At 36.7% G+C, this 18,104-nt stretch overlaps 1 protein-coding gene across 1 annotated transcript in view; it reads left to right on the forward strand.

The window, feature by feature from the left end:
- The window catches only part of DOK6 (docking protein 6), a 253,368-nt gene that overhangs the window by 168,685 nt on the left and 66,579 nt on the right, over nt 1-18,104 (forward strand). The window contains exon 6 of the mRNA XM_066184309.1: nt 12,197-12,335. Within this exon, the coding sequence (XP_066040406.1) occupies nt 12,197-12,335 (139 nt within the window). The remainder of the gene's footprint in view (nt 1-12,196; nt 12,336-18,104) is intronic.

Consider the following 18,104-nt stretch of genomic DNA (forward strand, 5'->3'; position numbering starts at 1 on the left):
TTTATACTGATTTCCTGTCCTTTTTCAGTATGATCTAATCTATATGACTATTTGTGATGATTTTCTTTTGCAGGACTCTCTTCTTCAAATTCTTTTTGTTTCTATGCTTCTTTTATCAACTTACATCTCTTCCTTCTGACTTACTTGTGTAATTGTAAGTGCCTGTTTTTATGTAACAAAATTTTAGGTAACTATTTTGAGGATATAAAATGTTTTGAGGATTCTCAAGATGTTATCAAGCTGCCACTTACCTGAACGCAAGCTAAAATTGGTTTTAGTTATCAGGCTAACGAGAAAATCTTACAGAGAGTTTTTCCACTGCTGGAAAGGATTAGCACAAGTATGTCTCATACACAATGAAACTTGGAGTCAGAGATGCCAGGTGAATGCAGTGGGAGTTGTTTGATGCATAACAGAATTGCTGCTGTTTGCAATTGAGAGAACAGGGAAAATCTGTCCACTTCTGCCTGGCTTGTGTCAAAGAGGAAAAGTTAAAGCAAGTGGGAGTGAAGTGGTGTTTCCTCACTAAATTAAATACCACACGTAGAAAGTCAGTGCAAGTTCAATGAATTTTTAATGCTTGTGGTGGGGGGTTGTATGTTTTCTGTGATTAATTTTGATGCTATTGCACACTCAGTTTGCCACTAAAGGCTTTACTTGACCACTGGTGTCAATGTACATGTCTAGCTAAAGTTCAGGCCAGAACCACAGCCTTCAGCCAAGATCTTCAATTCTAATTCAGTGGCTGACAGGTATATCTTCAGGTGTTTTAAACAAATCCCTGCCTTGTCTCATCCCTGGTGCTATTGCCTATCCCTGGGATTGCTGCTGTGGCAGGATGCTTCCAAACTGGAGTTGACAACCCACCACTTCTGAGACTAGTGTTGATGAGTCCTTGGATGTTATTAGCATATGTTAATTACTCATTAGTGTATGTACATAGCTTGGTGACTGAACAGCAGTGTGTGCCCATAATATTTGCGTATGACTTTCTGAAAATTCCTCTGTGGCCACAATGGTCAAAGCAGTATCTCTTATCCGTTGAAGGTGGACTGACATTGAGAGAAGATATCAGTGCTTAAATCCACACCACAATAAAATCACAATGTGTTGAAAGCTTCAGAGAAATGGCTGACCATAAATGCTTTAATGGCCAAAATCACTCTTGATGGTGCATTTAAATGGGGAAGTGGTGGGAGGAGCACTTGAAATGCTCATGTTGAAGTAGTCAAAAAACTCAACATAGAATGCTCAGTGTGCTACTTTCATCATTTCTTCACACTTTTTGTGTCCCACTTTTAAAATGAGAGAATGCAGCATTCATTCTTCATAACCTAGGAAAATTGATGTTTTGGATGTAGGTTAAAATTATGCCTGGGACTACTTCACCATTTTTTCCTGATTCTATGGCTCTAAATATGGCTCTGTATTAGTTCCTTCATAACTTTTACTTCTATTTTTCTGCTATGATTCACCATTCAAAAATATTAATTGCATCGGTTCATTCCTGTTCAGCCCTCCAGAATTTTTTTTTTTCTTTCCTTATGTGGATATACTTTGATCAAAACACAGGAAATACCTGCTTTACATGTTAGCTGTCAAAATAAAATGGCACAAACACAGCATCTGCCTGCATCACAGAAGGCACAGTTTGTTTCCAATAGAATTAAATCCACAGGTAAGAAGTCAGTGAGACATTTTAGAACAGATGCACTTGTAGATGATTTCAAATGTTAAATTCTTGGTGTCCTACTTATAGATATGTGCAGATGCAAAACTGGGGATTATTACAGGATTGGAATCCCAGAATCACAGTATGGGTTAAATTGGAGGCGACCAATGTTTTTTAACTTTAAATTGAGCATGATCAGGTATTCCAAATATTATGTGCAGGGTCACAGCTTCTAAGTATCTCAAGTTTCTCAAAGATGAAATAAAATTAGCAGATACACCTATGCAAATTTGATCCTTGGCTGTTACTGTTCTAACATCTGTTAACTGGCAAATGTCTTCTTCTTAAAACAACAGTTCCTTCCTGTGAGAGGATTGAGTTAACTTCAGAATTATATCTCATTGTGTTTGGAATTAATGTAGACTCTAGGGAGTATCATCTGGCAGAATTTCCATCCCCAACACCCTGGGCAAGGAATAGTCCTGAAGATAATAGTACTGGAGAGCTCCAAAAGAAAAAATAATAAGGGAGAAAATAAAGATCTTGGGTCACTAAGTTTTATTGCTTTTCCTATAGCAAGTAGTGATGTGCTGCCACAGGGCTCCTGTACTATTACACTATCATTTATTTTAATCAGTAATGGCCTTATTTGGGTTTTATATTTAACATTTTTATGTCTGTCAAAGTCAACAGTATTCATGTATATTAAATTCTGTTTCCCTTGTGTATTGCTCCTAAAGACACTGAAAGAAACTGAATACTAATGTTGTGGTAGATTTGTCTTTGTTGGGGAATAATAGCTCTTAACATGATTGCCAATGTTTAACATTACAGTACATGAAGTACTGTAGAAATATCTGTATCTGCATAGGATCCCAGATTCCAGGACTTGGAACTTGTAGATTTCTCATTCAAAAGTGAGATGGAAAATAGTAGCCAAACCATGACGACTGAAAAGATTTAGTCAGACAAATTTAGCTTATGGTAGTCTTTGCAAACTCTTTATCAGACCAGCGTTTTTCATTGGGTGTTGTACAGACAACAATAATTGCTCCTTCTGTACTAAAATGATAATACTAATATATGAGTTCTTGGTTTATCTTTCACAAAGCTGGTAAGAATAGATGCTTGTCCCATAGTTAAATAGTATTAGTTAATAGTGTTAAAAAGTATTTCATTATTATCAACAAAACCTGAGCTCTTCAAATTAACAGAACTAATTATCTAAACAGCATTTTCATGTCTTTTCTATTACATAAACTGTCAAAAAGGCAAATGTGTTGTGTATTTATGAACATGTCAACAATTGGCTTTATTATCCTTTTTTTTTTTCATAAATGTGACTTTTTCTTTAGAGAAAATGTTAGTGTGATGAAAGTCTTCACAAAGTGGGTTGTTTCTTATATACATATGCATTAATTACCTGCACTGATTTCTTAAATCTTATTAACTGAATACTAACACAAGAAGGTAATTTGCATGTGCAAGGACTGCAGCCTGTGGGACAGATTTACGTAGCATAAGTTCATGGAGGGCTGTCTCCTGTGTCTCCTTTTCCCATGCTGGAGCAGGGGAAGAGTTTGAGGAGCCCTCCCACTGAGTAGGAGAAGGGGAGTGGCAGAAACAATATATGGACGGTGGCCCCCTTTCCCCAACCCCTTGTGCTGCCAGAGGGAAGAAGGCAGAGAATCAGGAATAAAATTAAGTCCAGGTGGATGATATTCTTAAGATTTGGTTTTACTTCTCATTAGCCTGTTCTGATTTGATTTGCATTAAATTCAAATACTCATCCGAATTTGAGTCTGCTTTGCCTGTGACAGTAACTGGTGACTGATCTCTCCCTGTCCTTATCTCAACTCAGACACCTTTTCTTCTATTTTTTCTCCCCTGTCCAGGAGTGATAGAGAAGCTTTGGTTCTCACCTGGCTTCACACCATAGCTTAGTTTCTAGGATCTAGGAAGTTGAAAACAGAGCCTCTGCACAGCATGTTTACTATTACATATGGACATATTTCATAACTGCACATCAATCTCCACATTACACCTTTTATTCATGACTTTGAGTCCAGTTTGCTGCTTTTTATACTGTAACCAGCATTGAGAATTATTTACTACCTTTAACTCTGCAGCACTAGCTAATTTTATTCTGATGTATCAAAGTAATTAATATAAATAAGAACATTTTAATGATAAGGGAAGGGATGGTTAGGTAGCAACCAAATAAAAGTGGTCTGAAATAAGTCCCAGATAGAGTCCTCCTTCTTATCAAAACTGAACCACAGAAAAAAACCTAAAGTATACCTTTTTCCACTGTGTCCTGTGATGGACAGGAGTAAACCCTGTGGAAATGAAATAGAGGATTACAGTGCTAGTGGACAATCATTGCTGCAGTCCAGACAAAGTCACAGCCCACTTACTGTGCTTCCACAAAGCAAAAAGTGGAAAGCATTTGGCACACAGATATGGGTTGGTATCTCTCAAATGCTCCAGTGGTCAAAACGTGCTATCACACAGGGCATCACAGAGATAGTGTCTGTAGAGGCAGCACAGTGAATAAAAAAAAAATATCCCAAGAGGCATAATTACCACCAGTTCTGTTGACAAATGTGTCCTATTGGACAAAACAAAGAAAAACATGCTTTCATGAGAAAATTTTTGTGTCTGGTGTATTATACTACTTTAATGGTTTCTGGTTTAGGCAGAAAAAGAAATAATCTTATAATGAAAAAATACTATTCATTCACAAATTGAGTCCCCCTATAAGTCTCCCCATAAGAAGGAAAATTTTTAGGGTATCACATCTCTGCCCAGAAAGACTTGCAGTGTATTTATCAGATTAGTATGTAAGATTTCTCTTACCATGACCGCATATAAGATCTTTAAAAGATTTGGAACTTGGAATGCATTAAGATCCTCTAGATAATATTAGAGGGCTGCTGGATTCCTCTGAGTGGTGAAGTTCCACCTACCTGGCAGCAAATCATCATCAATCATTTCCACTCCATCTGTGAATGCTTTCCTTCTCAGAATTGCAAAATGTTTCTATAAATGGCCTTAGTAGGAAAGCTACACTGATAGCGAGGAGATCCCTTAGTGCATTTAGTTGAAAACACTGAGGATGACTCAAGAAGCACAAGATCTGATCTTGAACAAATCTTCAGGGCTAAGGTCCATGATCAAGTTACTGAGCCATGTCAGAAGTGTGATAATATTTGAAGTTCCCTGTATTAACTCAGGCCAAATTCAAGGATGTTTCATTATCTCATAAGCATAATCAAGAGTAGTGTAAAGTTTCTCATCTCAGCTTAAGTGCAGAAACATGACAATAAGTGTCATGGAGGAATGTCTACGGCTGGCAATTAGTAGATAGCATGCATAATTGCTTTTTCTTGTTGTATATTCTTGCTGGTAAATAACCATGATTAAGGGGGGCAGGCAGGCAGACTCCTCGTGTCAGAACATTTTCATGATTTGCTTCTCAGATCATAAAGTTTCCAGGATATTCTTTTGACACTTCAGATAAAACTCTCAAATGCTGACAGCAAGGAATGGCAGTTAAACTCATTATTCCCGCAGGGAGTATGTAACAGACCGCACTCAGATTCTCTGTTTACTCCTGGATGTTGCACTTTGTATCATTGCTGTGCTTCACCTTGGTGATTTTCATTTCCCAAACACTGATTTTTCACAGAACTTTTTCCCTGCTTTCACTGACCTTGTCCCAGCTTTGGGTCTTTCTGGCCATGCTTTCTGCTGCCAAAGTTACATACCTGAATTATTTACACTTAGTGTACATTTTCTATTAATGGTCTTCTCTCTGCATCACCCATAGAACTTTCCTAGGCCCCACACATCTTCTATTTATGAAGTTACCTTTTTTCCTTATGGATCACCCCCACAACGTATCCCTTTTTTGCCTGTCTGATAGTAAGTTAGAAATTTTTATAAGGATTTCCTTTTTTCTGCCTTTATTTTTCTATCCTTTCAACATAGAAGTTGACTTACAATTTCATAAAAACATGCAGAGTTTATTTGAGTTGCCTTGATAAGTATTCCTAGGCATAAAGGGAACTTTTTATCTAAATATGCTCGTGCCATAAAGACTTTATTTGCTTTCCTTCCTTTTTTTTTTTCCTTTTTTTTTTTCCTGAGGAAAAAACAACTTTGGCAGGAAGCAAGTTAGCATGTGTTGAAGGATGGAATGAGCAAAGAATTTGGACCCTCAGGGAAGCTGTGCATTCATTTAATACTGTGGTCTTCAGCTTAGCTGGCCTGTCTTTAATGTATGCTGTGTGTATCATCCTTGCACACAAAGAAGAAACAGGATTTCTGTCAAAATAGCTTAGCTCAAGTTAAGATAACAACAAACAAGGAAAGAACAAAAGTTAGATACCACAAGAGAGATAGTGTTTGTGTGTCTCCACTGATAATCTAATTAAATTTGAGGCAATATTGCTAGTTTCCAGCACTTTTTAAAAAATCAAAGCTGTAGCAACACAAGAAATAAGTGTCTCAGTTCAGAATTAGATAGTGCATACCAATTAGCTTTTTTCATGACTGACAGCCACAGCTTCAAGGCTTTAAAGAAAGGCTGACTTTCACTTATTTCTCAACTTAGAAGTAACAGACCCAGGACCGTATGTGCCGTCTGACTACCTTCTTTGGCATACAGGAAATGAGCATTGGCTAGGTGAGCACTTGTCAGGTGGATCAAAGCAGAGCTCAGAGGTCATGATCAGAGGAGTAGAATCCAGTTGGAGGTGTGCAGTCAGTGGCATTCCCCAGGGATCAATACTGGGTCTGGCCTTATTCAGCTTGTTTCTCAATGACCTGGATGAAGGGATAGAATGTACCCTCAGCAGTTTGATGATGATGATACAAAACCGGGGCATGGCTGATACAGCTGGTGGCTCTGCTGCCATTAAGTGGGACCTTGATAGGCTGGGGAGTTTGATGGAGAGAATCCAAATGAGGTTCAACAAAGGCAAGTGCAGGGTCCTGCACCTGGGGAGGAATGACCCCAAGTCCCAGCACAGGCTGGGGACTGACCTGCTGGAGAGCAGTTCTGCAGAGAAGGGCCTGGGAGTCCTGGTGGGTGACAAGCTTGCGCTGAGCCAGCAGTGCCCTTGTGGCCAGGAGAGCCAATGGTATTCTGGAGTGCATTGGGAAAAGTGTGGCCAGAAGGCTGAGGGAGGTGATCCTGCCTCTCTACTCGGGCCTGGTGAGGCACAACTGGAGTGCTGTGTCCAGTTCTGGGCTCCTCAGAGCAAGAGAGACAGGAAGCTCCTGGAGAGGGTTCAGATGGAGTCACAGAGATGATTTGGGGTCTGGAGCATTTCCCTTATGAGAAGACACTGCGGGATCTGCACCTGTTTATTCTGAGAAGAATGAGAGGTGCTCTCATCAATACATACAAACCTCTCTAAGGCGGGTACCAGGAGGATGGTGCCAGACTCTTTTCAGTGGTGCCCAGTGACAGGACAAGGAGAAAATGGCCATAAACTGAAACACAACAAGTTTCACCTCAGCATGAAGAACTTCTTCACACTGAGAGTGGCAGAAAACTGGATCAGGCTGCCCAGGGAGGTCATGGAATCTCCCTCTCTGGAGACATTTTAAACTCACTGGGACACATCCCTGTGACCCTGCCTTGGAAGAGGAAATTGAACTAAATGATTTCCAGAGGTCCCTTCTGATTCTAACAATACTGTGATTTTATAAAATTAATTTTTGGGCCTCAAAGTGTCTGAGTAAACAGCTCCACTCTTTTAATGAAACAATTTTTCAAACTCTAGCTGTGGAGTATACAACAGCAATTGCATCCAGTTTGGTACTGGTTTCTGGACATTACATACTCATGATCTGCTCTCATTTAAGAATTTAACGTCTATTTGTATTTCAAGAACTAGAAATACTAAAGTAAGATAGTTATTTATTATTACCTATTAATTATTAATATCTATAGTTATTAGTAGCAATTAGTTATTAATAGTAAACATTTTTATGGTGTTTTTTCAGTTCCTAGTTGACGATGTTTGCCTCTTTTTAATTATTTGTATGTAATTTGATACGCTTCTGAGTATATAAATCAGCCACTATTTCTTTAATCCTAAATTATTTGTTGATAAAAAAAAAATAATTCAAATTCATTAAAAGTTAGATGTAGATATATGAAGAGCTAAAGTTTTTCTGCTTACAGTTGTAGGTTATTCTTTATTTCAAAACAAGGAAATAATTTTTCTGGGCATTTCAGTTTTCATTCAACCTTCATTTTTATGAAAATACATTTTACCCCTAATGGAAATAGTGCAGCTGATATGTCAAATTCTTGTCTTCTCATGCAGTTGCTGAATATTGCACTGTTAAAATTTTAAAATATTTCACCCATGACATGACTGCATGAACTTCTATCTGGGAAAAATTACTTTGTGTAAATGGTGATCAAGTCAATGAAGTTTCCTCTTTGAAGGGAATTCTACATGGTTAGTATACAGTATTTATTCTTATCTAAAAGGCTGAAGTTGCACAGCGGGCAAAGGCAGTGGAAAACCATTGTATGAATTTGGGAAATGTTGAAAAATGTCTGGCAATAGTAGTGGGAAAATCACTTTGGCTTGAACAGAAATTCTACCTTCGATAAAAGCAAGAACGTTCATTGTTGATCTCTGAATACCGTTTGTCCTAGGCCAAAACTTTAGTTCTCACATTCTCTCTATTCTTTCTCCTGGTTCTTGAGCCTGCTGATGGTCATAGTTGTGAAAAGCTGTTGCAGTATTTAAAGAATTTTAAAAATTGCAATTTTTTGCAGCGCTGTTTATCTAGTGGTGTCATTGCCCGTCCAGTTATAACATTCTGTAATAATATATGAAAAAAAATGCACTTTCCTATTTCAGTCAAAGCTCTTCATACATTTTAATGCATTGAATCCTTAAATATCTTAAAGCATAGGTTAATGACATCCCTGTTTTAAAGTTGAAAAATCACAGAAATAGATTGACAGTTTTCAAGCACACACAGACTGCAAGTATCTCATAAAAAAAAAAAAAAAAGTATACAAAAACAGTGACATTTTTATGACAGTGAAGGTCATTCTGAGTTGGTAGGGCTGCATTGCTTAACCACAATAGTACCAGGAAAAAAAGAGGCCCAGACCTTTGTCCTGCCTTTTCTCAAAAGTGATTATAGGGCATGTAAAAGTTATGAAAATGTTATTAAATTGGCAACTGATCAACCATATATGCTTTGAACAGAGAGAAATTAACAACACACTAGCAAGGCTAAACCTGAAATTGGAGCTTTATAGGGACAGTTATCTGGCATCTAGAAGGGCAACAGAGATAACAGCTTTGTTCTACTGACTTTGTTTGGACTATAAATAGAACAAGACAAGTCTTGTTTCAGCTCATGGGCTTGTCTGTTCCTTTTGGCCAGATATGTAAAGGTTTTGCTTTTATGGCAAAACCCTTAAGCTTCAGAGAGCACCCTTTCCCTGTCCCTGTCCATCTTCATCATTCTTAGGAGTGCTTCTCTTTTAGTCTATGTTTCCTTGTTCTAGAAAGACTGAAACTCACCCTAATGAGGCTACTGGTCTTGGTTTATAACTAGAATAGAACAGAACAGAAAATTAGACAGGACTAGACTTGACTAGACTAGATTAGAAGGTCTGAACTCAGATTTTCAGCTGAGTAAAGGAATAATGCTCTGAGGAGATTAACAGGAAAACCTTATTATGGCAAAGAGATTCACCTCCTTGGGAGACATATTTTTCATACAAAGTTTAAATGGAAGAAAGAAAGTTTCATGCTAACAATTTTTGCTGGTTTCACCTGGTTCAGATGTGCCAAGGAACAATTGCTTCATTCTTTGGGGCTTTAAGTCCTCTCAAACTTCAAGTCGAGCTAGGGGAATTCCACACTTTAAAAAAGATGCCCATAATTCTCCTTCACCTCCAGTTTTGAGCAGCTGTGTGTACACCATCCATCATTAGTGAGGGAAGCCCTCACGGGGAGGCTGGTGGCAATGGCTTTTCAGCACTGGAGTGACATGCCCACCACAGCTGAGTCTGGGAAGCAGGGCAGTGTCCTGTGCAGTGGTGAGGGGCCAGGGCAGTGCCACAGTCGGCACCTGTGCCTCCAGCCAAGGACAGACCCTACTCTGGGAGGCACTGGGAGTGGTTAGGTTTTCCTGGTGAAAACAGGCAACTAATTCCTGAATGTTAATCATGCCCCATTGCCTGCTTCCCTGTTTTTATCTCTGTAGATTTTTCATCCTCTGAAAACAACAAAAAGATCATATTTTCCTTCAGTTTCTGAAACCCCATCCTTTTTTCCAGACTTTCCATTTCACGCTGTTTGAATTTTATTAAGATCTCTTTACACAAAAGCAGAGTACTGGCTATATGATGCCCCGAGGGATCTGAAAGGCTGTTGCCGTAATGTCACAAAACTCTGGGGACATTTTATTTCCACCAGAAGCTCTTTAGAGGACTGTGTCTAAGGATATAATATATCTTAAATGTTTACAGCAGGGATCTTGATCTCCATTGGAATTTAATACAAAAATCTCTTTTTTAATCTCTTAATTAGCACACCACATTAGCACTGATTAAATAATGCCTGCCTATAAAATGGATTTTATTTTATTTGTATTTTTCAATGAAGAAAGGTGGTATTATTCCAGAATTATGGATAATATTGTTAATTATATATTCTTAAGGCTATGAATTTCTTTTCAATACCTCAGTTAATCATTACAAAGTATTTTCACCAGGTATTTTCCAGAAGCACCTCTGTTTACTGTTTCTGCCCCCAATACTTTCTGGTTTTCCCAAATACAGACATGCATAAATTCTTTGTACGAGGCTCACAGTAGCATGTCTCCTCCAGTGAACAGGAAAAGATTTTGTAAATGTTAATAAGGCTTTATTTTCACTGATCAACTTTGAAATCAGAAGCATTTGCTGAACTTTCAGCAGTCCCTTATATAGAACAACAGTCCTGTTCAGATGACGTTTTTAATGAAATTGTTTAGGAAGCCACATTCTAATTTGACAAAAAGATAAGTCTCATAAAAAAAAGTATTGTCTTTTCAAAAGCTGCCATATAATTGTGTGTGTGTGCATGTAAAATATGTAGGACATATATTTAAATTATTTATTTATTATTATTTTATTATTTAATTAAAATAATATAGACCTGTATTTTCATTTGATGGGATTTTTTTTTTGTAAAATTTAATGCATGAATTATCATACAGAATCTGGGATGCAAATTCTAAAGATAATCTTATTTAAAAGCCCATTTGAATGTTGAATTATTTGGGACAAATTTTTATAAATTTTTTTAATTCTGTATGTTTTGGGCTTTCTGGGATCATGCTGAAGGTGCTGGGATATTAACAAAATTTGATTTCCTTAAAAATTATGTAAACATCCATAACATTTTAAAATACCGTAACTGGTATTTTAAGGCAAATCAAAATCTCTCTATTGTTGATGCATGTTATGCATCAATGACTCAAGTCAACAGTTTTCTGTCACAGATAACTGAAAATCTTTACAGGAGGTATCAGACCAAATAAAAAGGATTTTTGAAATTCAATTGTACTGCAAGTAGTCTATAAAAATATGTAAATCAGATACTGATAACATAATGGAACTAATATGACTACATTGAATCGCACCACTGGTTAACAGCATGTAAGTCCTCCAAGTAACAGTCATACAACAATCTATCATTATTTTCTACTCCTATTTCCTGTATTTCCCAGACCTTTTTGTCATTGTGTTTACTATGTACCACTCTTCTTTCTCAGAATAATACCACACTGATATCTCAGATAAGGATAACAACAGTTGCTCTCTCAAAAGATGAACATAAATTTTAGTTCTGGAGAGGGATTTTTTTTGTTATTTAATCTTCTTTTACAACAGAAACTGTTCCTATTCTCAAAAGGACTGAATGGCTTTTATAATTACCAGGATAGCTTTGGATGCTGAGTTACATAAATGTACTGACAGAGGTAGTAATAATTTAACCCTTTTAATGCTGTCTTTCAATGCATCACCTTTGTAGTGATTAGCCATAATGGCATTTTTAGTTGGTCAGTGTTCTCTTAAAATGTCAGCTTTTCAAAGTCACAATGTACTACATATTTCCGGCACCAATTGGTTAAAATAATTAAATTTAGCTCCCACCTACAGATGCAGAGATTTGGAAAAAATGACAGAAATAACTGACTCTATTACCTCAAGTTTTTATTCCATGCTAAAACTTCTTTTTCACTATCCAGATGATGATTAAAACTGAATTGAAAAAATATGTTAATGAAGTTCTGCCCATCTCTTGGAATATGTCTCTCTCCGATGGTAAAAATAACTGCAGGTGTTTGGTGTTTGGAATTTCAGAGTTTAACTACATCTCTAAATTTAGCATTTGCTACTGTGAGGTATGCACTTTTTATAATAGATAAAAATCATGCAATAGTGATTGTTTTTCTTTCTTATTTGCTTAAATCTCCCTATAGGATGTGTGACACAGGAGAAGGGCTGTTCACCTTTCAAACACGAGAAGGAGAAATGATATATCAGAAAGTCCATTCTGCAACACTGGCAATAGCTGAGCAACATGAAAGATTAATGATGGAAATGGAGCAGAAGGCAAGGGTAAGGTCTTTTTGCCAAAACTCTTTACACTTATAAAAATTGGTAATAAACCAAAGTCGGTGCATTCAACCGTAATGATAGTGTCAGCTGCATGGCTAAGACAAAACAGATCTATGTATTTTCATGGTCAGGGATCCTCAGTGTGTTCTGTACAATGATCTTTTGTAGATGACTTTTTGGAACAGGGGATACCATTAGACAAGAGATCCATGGTTACGTTCTCTGAAACTGCGGCTTTGTTACTGAAAGATTAAACATTTAGTTGTCATGTTGGCTACTGATGAATGAGTTTTAATTGCTCCTCATGGCCTCACAGGTGGAAAAAAGAAAACAGTATAAACACTTGTAGGTGAAAGCAGACATGTTCTGTTTTTCTTAACCCCTGAAAGGAGTTACTTACCCTACACTGTAAGTAGCAATGAAATTGAGTTCAAATAGAGCTATTTTATTATTTTGTTTTCAGAATTTTTAGTTTGCACAAGTTGTGTTTAAGTGACTCCTATAGAAAAATTTGGAGTTCTTCTAAGACAGCAAGAAAAAAGCTTTCCCTGTATGCTTGTAAGTACAGATAGTCTTTAATGATTGTTCTGGAAAGCTGACTTTCAGGTCAGGGAACCTAGTCTGCATGCTTTTCTTCTGAGATGACCATGATTCTCTGCATATCTTCTCCCCTAGACAGAGATGTCAGGTTCATTGTGGCATGTCCTTCTTTTCCTCATCCACACTTTACATGCCTCCAGTCACGCAAACATGACTTATATGGATCTAACCCCCACGCTCCACCAGTGTCAAACTACCTTTCTCACTCTGCTGAGACTAAAGCTCTTTCAAGGACAAACCTAAGACTCCAGTGTTCAACTTTTCTTAATTATTCCTCAGATAAGTCAGAGAATCAATCAGAGAATGTTAAGTGATGGAACTGGACCTTAAAGATTGTCTAGTCTCAACTTGCCCCACTGTGGGCAGAGACACAATTTTCCTTATTCACTGAAAAATAAGCTAGAAAAATACTTAGATTTCCACATCAAAGTCTGCTGTGTTGAATGTTCCTCTCAGACTTTGTATGTCTGTTATGAGAACCTGAACTGGGAAGCCATAAAAAAGGCTCATTTTTGGTGCTTTATGAAAAAGAGAAGATAGGTTTTTCCATAAAATTAGACGAAGTAGGAGCCTTTGTATAATAGTTGAGGTGCACAAACTTTGGACAGGAAATTCAGTAAGATGAGAGTTTACAATCAAGATTAATAAGGAGAAATTTCTAGAAAGTCCAACACAAGGTAGAATAAAAGGAAGACTATGTGAAGTAGAAGATCTGCTGGCAAAAAAAAATACCACTGCATTCTGCTGGGCAGAAAGTGATTGAATAAGGGGAAAAAGCAGGAAAAACACATCACTATTTTATAATGTGTTTCCTTTTAAAGTCTCTACACCAGTAACAGAAATTATAACATTTTCATGCTGCCATAATAAATGCTTAGACCAGGATCATGCAAGATTTTCCTTTTCCAGAACCATCACTTTCAGTTCTTCCACCCAGCAGTTAACAGCTTTGCTGCTTTGCAAAGCCATTTCCATTCTGCCATCAGATGACTTCCTTGAAACCATATTTATGAAGGCTGTGGCCATATGGTACGCAATATCAAACTCGGAGCGAGAGCAGGCTGAGAAGTAGAAATGACTCACCAGCCACACTGTGTGCGATGTACTTGTCTCCTGGATGAGGCTGCGCTGTGATCTGCACGGGGACATCAGAAGAGGCTCACAAAGGCGGCTGTGGGCTGTGCAAAAGAGGCTGAAAAACCTGTTGATTTTATGCTTCAGCTAATAAACTAATGTTAGTTTGGGTTTGGAAACTCTGCTGCTTCTGACTGGTGGGGTGCTGAGCATTTAAAGGATCATCTGTGGCATCTGCGACATTTTAGGTTTATTCATAGTAGAAACAAAATCTAAAATATCAAATAGATTAAGTATGTTACATTCTGATTATCAAGTATTACTGTGTCTAATTTCAACAATTTTACCAAATATCTATGTGTATTTTTTCCATAAGATCCAAAATTGAAATGCAAGCAAAAGAATGTTTTAGTGGGTGTTCTTCTCTATAGATCTATACTTGGAGGATTTTGCTCTTTCCTGACTCTTTCTATAATGAACAGCTCAAGTTTAACAACGTTGAATTAAGTCTTATATATATATATGTGAAGATTAGAGATTTTTTTAAAAAGTAAAGAAAGGTGAATGCTATATCCATTACTGTACAAATCACAAAAAGAAAAGGTATGCAACAGTAATCATTACTTCTTCCTTCCAATCATTAGAAGTCATTTATTAAAAAAGACTCCTGTAAATATTTTTGTTATGTCCTAAATGTTAGTATGTTTTAAGTAATGAATACACTGAAGCTTCATTTAATTTTTACCAGATTATAATAGGTTAGGATCTAGTATAAAAAATGAATACAGCTTAAAAAAGAAATTAAAGTGATAGTTTTTTTACCAGAGCAATCTTGATGAACTATATAGATTATGATTAACTTTCAAAGTAAATATACAAAGTGCATCTCCTTGATAATACAAAAATAGCAAAAAAAAAAACCCCAAAGTACAAAACACACAACCCCCACCCTCCCCCCCAAAACAAATTCTAGTAGAAGAATAAAGGTATTGCAGACAGCCATTGGCCACATTTACTCCATTTATGGAGGTCCCTGCACCAAAAATTCTGTTCCAGAATGCTAAACATAAATTCATTTTTATGCTGAAAAATCTTCTGTTCAGGCCAAGCAACATGCTGGATAACTGTTAAAAAGAGAGAGACATGAGAAGGAGACAAATTCTTCCCATTACCTTTGAAGGTGCATGGGCTGGAAGCAAAAATGTTCTGTGGCAGCTTGTACATTACCAAATCTGCCTCTTTGCCACCTCTAGCAGGAGAAGCCAAGTCAGTTTAAGCAGGCAATCATGTGCACACTTTCATCTTCTGCCCATTTTCCTTTTGAATTACAACACTGGAAGAAAGACCTGAAATATGAGATCAGTAGTCACTGGCATAGGTGTGAATTTGAGCTTGTTATTGGTTTTACTGAGATCAAAGCAGACTGGATTTTATTCAAAAAATTCAGCAAAGTGGACATTGATCTAATTTAAGCTCAGGTGGTTTTCTTGATTGAATTTGAAATGTTGCATTGGCAGAGTGATACTGTTTTATGCTTGCTTTATTTGGGACAATAGCAAATTTGAGCCAATGCTAGTACTTAAATTGAAATTCTTTTCAGGGAAATTGTTACCTGTTTATTCATTTTTTTTCAGTCTTTGCTTTTTCAATGGATCACAGTAATACAGATGATAATTCTGTTTCGTAGTTGTTTTGCGGGAGAGAGGGCAATATTGCAGTGAGTTTTTAGTGATTTTAGTTCCAAGATAACAAATTAAAAAGAACAATGACAGTCTTTCTATTCACATGCTTTTATTTTGTGCTGTTGTGTTACCCACAAGGGAGTTTCAGCAACTTTCCTTTTATCACCTGAACAAACCTCTTGTTTCTTTCCTCTCTCCCTCCTTCTCTCTGCTCTCTGACGCCTGGTTTGTTTATTTGTTTGTTTTTTCTCTGTAGCATTTAGAAGTCTGGTTGGATTGTTGGTCTTGAAATTACTGTGCAAAAAACGTTTTAGCCTCAGGAATGACCTGCATCCCCCACCACTGGCTGCAGTCTGATGTTGAACATTGAAGATGCATGTCTGGGTGTTAAACAGCCAGCTCTATCACCCCTTCCCTGTCCCCAGCCTGGACTGAAAGCTCCTTCCACTTCCTTTCTCTTAACTTAAGTGCTTATCTGATTGAGTGAATTTAGTTTGCTAGTTTGTCAAGAAAAAAAAAAAACAAAACCAAACAAAACATTTAAAAAAAAAAAAAAAAAAAAAAAAAACCAAACACTCACAAAACAAAAACACCTAGCTAAAAGGAGCAGGCTTCTTCAGGTTTACCGAACTAAATTGGTTTATGGAGGCAGCAGCGAACCATTAGATCTTCTCAGTTATCCTATCCTGAGGACAGGAAGAAAAATAATAATTCATCCTCCATAAATGCTTTGTCTGAAAGAATGCTGAGTATCTTTCTCTTTGCCATCAGGAGATGATGTTGGGTTTGGTGATCTTTTTTTAAAGAACTGGTGTTCTGATGGTTTTTACACACAAGTGTATGAACAGTTGTTCTCAGCAGCACTTGCCTATCTAACCTCTACACCAGGATGACAACAAGGCATTGGAATTTTAATCTCTGATTTTCCTTTCTAATGTCAGCTTTGATCTTCTCCCATTTCACTTCCACTGAAAACACTTCTGATGTAGCTTCTTCCCTCACTGTTGTTGAAGGGTGGAAAATGGGAGGTTAATAGCTGTAGATTTCCTATGTTATGACTACACATATGAGGGAGGAATTCTGAGGAAATACCTATACCATTGTAGCTCTATAAATAACTTCTTTCAAGAGCTGCCAGTAAAAACTTATTTTGTAATCTCAAAAGGATAAAAATTTACCATGTGTAAAACAATAAGCCTAAATAAGATAGCACTAAAGTGGATGTTAGCCCGCTGAACTTAATCAAACATCAGTAAGACTGAAGTATAAATGCAGGAATAAATGATAATGGCCCAAGTTTCATATCTTATTATCTTTGGAAGTTTTCTGTAACATTTGTTTTACTTTAGACAGCAGAGATAACAGCCATTTTAGATAGTGATCTTTTTTAACATTTCCCAGAAAATAAACACCTTTATGAAACACCGCATCTGTGTATTTCTATTATCATTATTTACAGGTCTTATCTTTAAAATTCAACTTAATATAAGTGAAAGAGTAATCATGATAGATTTCTATCATTTAAAACAAAAAGATAATATCAATAAGTTTATGTATTATTTCTTTAAAAGACATTATTAACAGGGATATAATGAATATACCAAAGAAGACAAATATCAGGTAAGGAAACTGGGCTTAGGGAGATGTTGAAGAGGAAGGTAGTTAAGAAGCAAGACTGAGAATAATTTTATTTTTCTTATAAGGAACAGGATGAGGAAGGTATTTCACAAGACTGGTCTGATAAATATAAATTGTGGTATTTTCAGACACAGTATTAATAAAAATATAAATAGAGTTAAAAGTATTAATGTTAATTGTCTTAGAAACAGGAAAAAAAACCAACTGTGAGGCTGGAAGAAATAACACCATGAGTTAATTAGTTAACTTCTAATTTTTCTTTGCTCTGTAAGTGAGCAAAGATTGAAGATGCATGTCTGTACTATCTTTATCTTCATGTGTTTCAAACCTGGCCACAAGCTAAATACATGCTCAGCAAACATTACAGGATCAAATATCAAAAAACACATCAAATATTCTAAATTTCAATTTTAACACATTGATTTAAATTTGAAGTATCCTACATTTTCTACTCCACCGTCAGAGCTTTGACTGGTTTGCACTTTTTATTGATACCTTTTTGCAGTGATGTGCCTATCACCTACTATTTCCAGTTCTGAAGGAGGGGAATTTCAGAGAGATAGATGCTGCTGACCCAATGAATATATGAAATATTTAGCTGAATGCATTTTACATATCTTTTGGGCTTAATTTCACCACTGTAATTTACTTAGTATAACAAAGCTCTTTCATGTTGTAATTCTGCCTAAGTGTGTTTGAGTTGACTCAGTTTCCTGAAAGAGAAACAGGAGAAGAAAATTTTATAGTTCATCCAAAGATTATCCCATGTCATGAC

Source organism: Chamaea fasciata, unplaced genomic scaffold, assembly GCF_029207755.1.
Source record: "Chamaea fasciata isolate MVZ Bird 193981 ecotype frontalis unplaced genomic scaffold, bChaFas1.0.hap1 SCAF_1, whole genome shotgun sequence".
Taxonomy (NCBI): Eukaryota; Metazoa; Chordata; class Aves; order Passeriformes; family Sylviidae; genus Chamaea; species Chamaea fasciata.